Here is a 1,401-nt window from a genome sequence, read left to right on the forward strand (position 1 = left end):
GGTATCAATACTGTCCGGATACCTGTGAGCTCTTTTCTGCTCCTGATATACCAGACATCTGACGATGGAGCGCATATAGCTCGGTTTCTGGATCGTGGAGCAGATCGTTAACAGGGAGACCGAATTTTACGCGGAGGGAGGTATCGTATACCTCGTACGTACTCATTTCACATGCTGCCTACAAGGGCGTTCATGATGATCAATAATCTCGTTATCATTCTCAGCAATCAGGGCTCAAGATGCTCAGCGACGCTGGAATTCAGGTCATCCTCGATCACCACGCGTTGCCCGGAGTACAGACCAGTGACCAGTCATTTACCGGAAAGTACGTCCATACAGTCTTGACGTATCTGAGACGTGCCCTCAAGGCGTTTGATCTAGCTGTACGGACAATGTCCAGTTCTACGCGAGTCCGGTTAATTAAAGTGGAAGAGGCGGAATCTGACATGTTTCTTCCCTCAGACTGCCTACAACTACGAGCGTGCGCTAATTTGGACGGCGGTCATGACGACCCTTGCACATCTCGATCCGAACTTCAACACAGTCTTCGCCATCGAGGCGGTCAACGAGCCCATCATGGACGCAGACGAGACTCCCGGGTACGGCTATTGTGCGTATTCGCCCGTCTCCTCTTTTCTTCCTCCTGCCCACCCATCGCCCGCTGACCACAACCTCATACAGTCCAGAAGAACTTCGTGGACACAGTGCGCGCGGTCGAACTCACATTGGGCATCCCCGATCCAGGACTGACGCTTGACACGTCAATCACAACGACCAACTTCACCGCAGCGCTCGGCCAGGTCGCCAGCACGACGACGATCTTCAACACGAACGTCACCGAGGCGCTCGCCGCTGCGACACCGATCCTGCTCGAGCTCGCGATGCAGCTGTCCATCCCGGCCATCCTGGACACGAGCCTGGCATCAGGCATAGCATCGCGCAGCACGCTGTGGACAACGTGAGTGGGTTGGGTTGTGACGAAGAGCGATGAGTGCTGATTGATGTGATTGGGTGGTAGATTCATGGACGTCGACTGGCAGTACGACGACCCACCGAACCCTGCAGATGCTGCTATTGGGCCGCAGGGCTATGACAATCACCTCTACTACAGCTTCGGTGTACGTTCAGGCTCATCTCATTCCATATGCGCCATATACTGATCTCCGCCGAACAGGGCGTCGCTGACGCGAATCCGACTGCCTACATGGAGAGCATCTGCAGTATGTCCTTGTCGTCCCATATCTGTGCAGTCCAACATGACTGAAAGTGTGCTAGACCTGGACAGAGTGCAGGCGGATGCCGTACAAGGCGACACACCGCTGTGGTTTGGAGAGTGGGGCCTTCCGACGCAGTTTGATGCAACGGATGCGTTCCTGTACATGTGGGCGGACGCGCAAAAGC

At 55.0% G+C, this 1,401-nt stretch overlaps 1 protein-coding gene across 1 annotated transcript; it reads left to right on the plus strand.

The window, feature by feature from the left end:
• Nucleotides 1-1,401, plus strand: LAESUDRAFT_602421 (glycoside hydrolase family 5 protein; the record flags this gene model as incomplete). Its single annotated transcript, XM_040903078.1, has 9 exons — nucleotides 1-24; nucleotides 80-154; nucleotides 225-325; nucleotides 382-415; nucleotides 463-610; nucleotides 682-958; nucleotides 1,019-1,118; nucleotides 1,175-1,220; nucleotides 1,276-1,401. Coding segments are annotated over 9 exons (931 nt in total), but the record flags the coding sequence as incomplete, so codon positions are not given.

Source organism: Laetiporus sulphureus (assembly GCF_001632365.1).
Source record: "Laetiporus sulphureus 93-53 unplaced genomic scaffold LAESUscaffold_357, whole genome shotgun sequence".
Lineage (NCBI taxonomy): Eukaryota > Fungi > Basidiomycota > Agaricomycetes > Polyporales > Laetiporaceae > Laetiporus > Laetiporus sulphureus.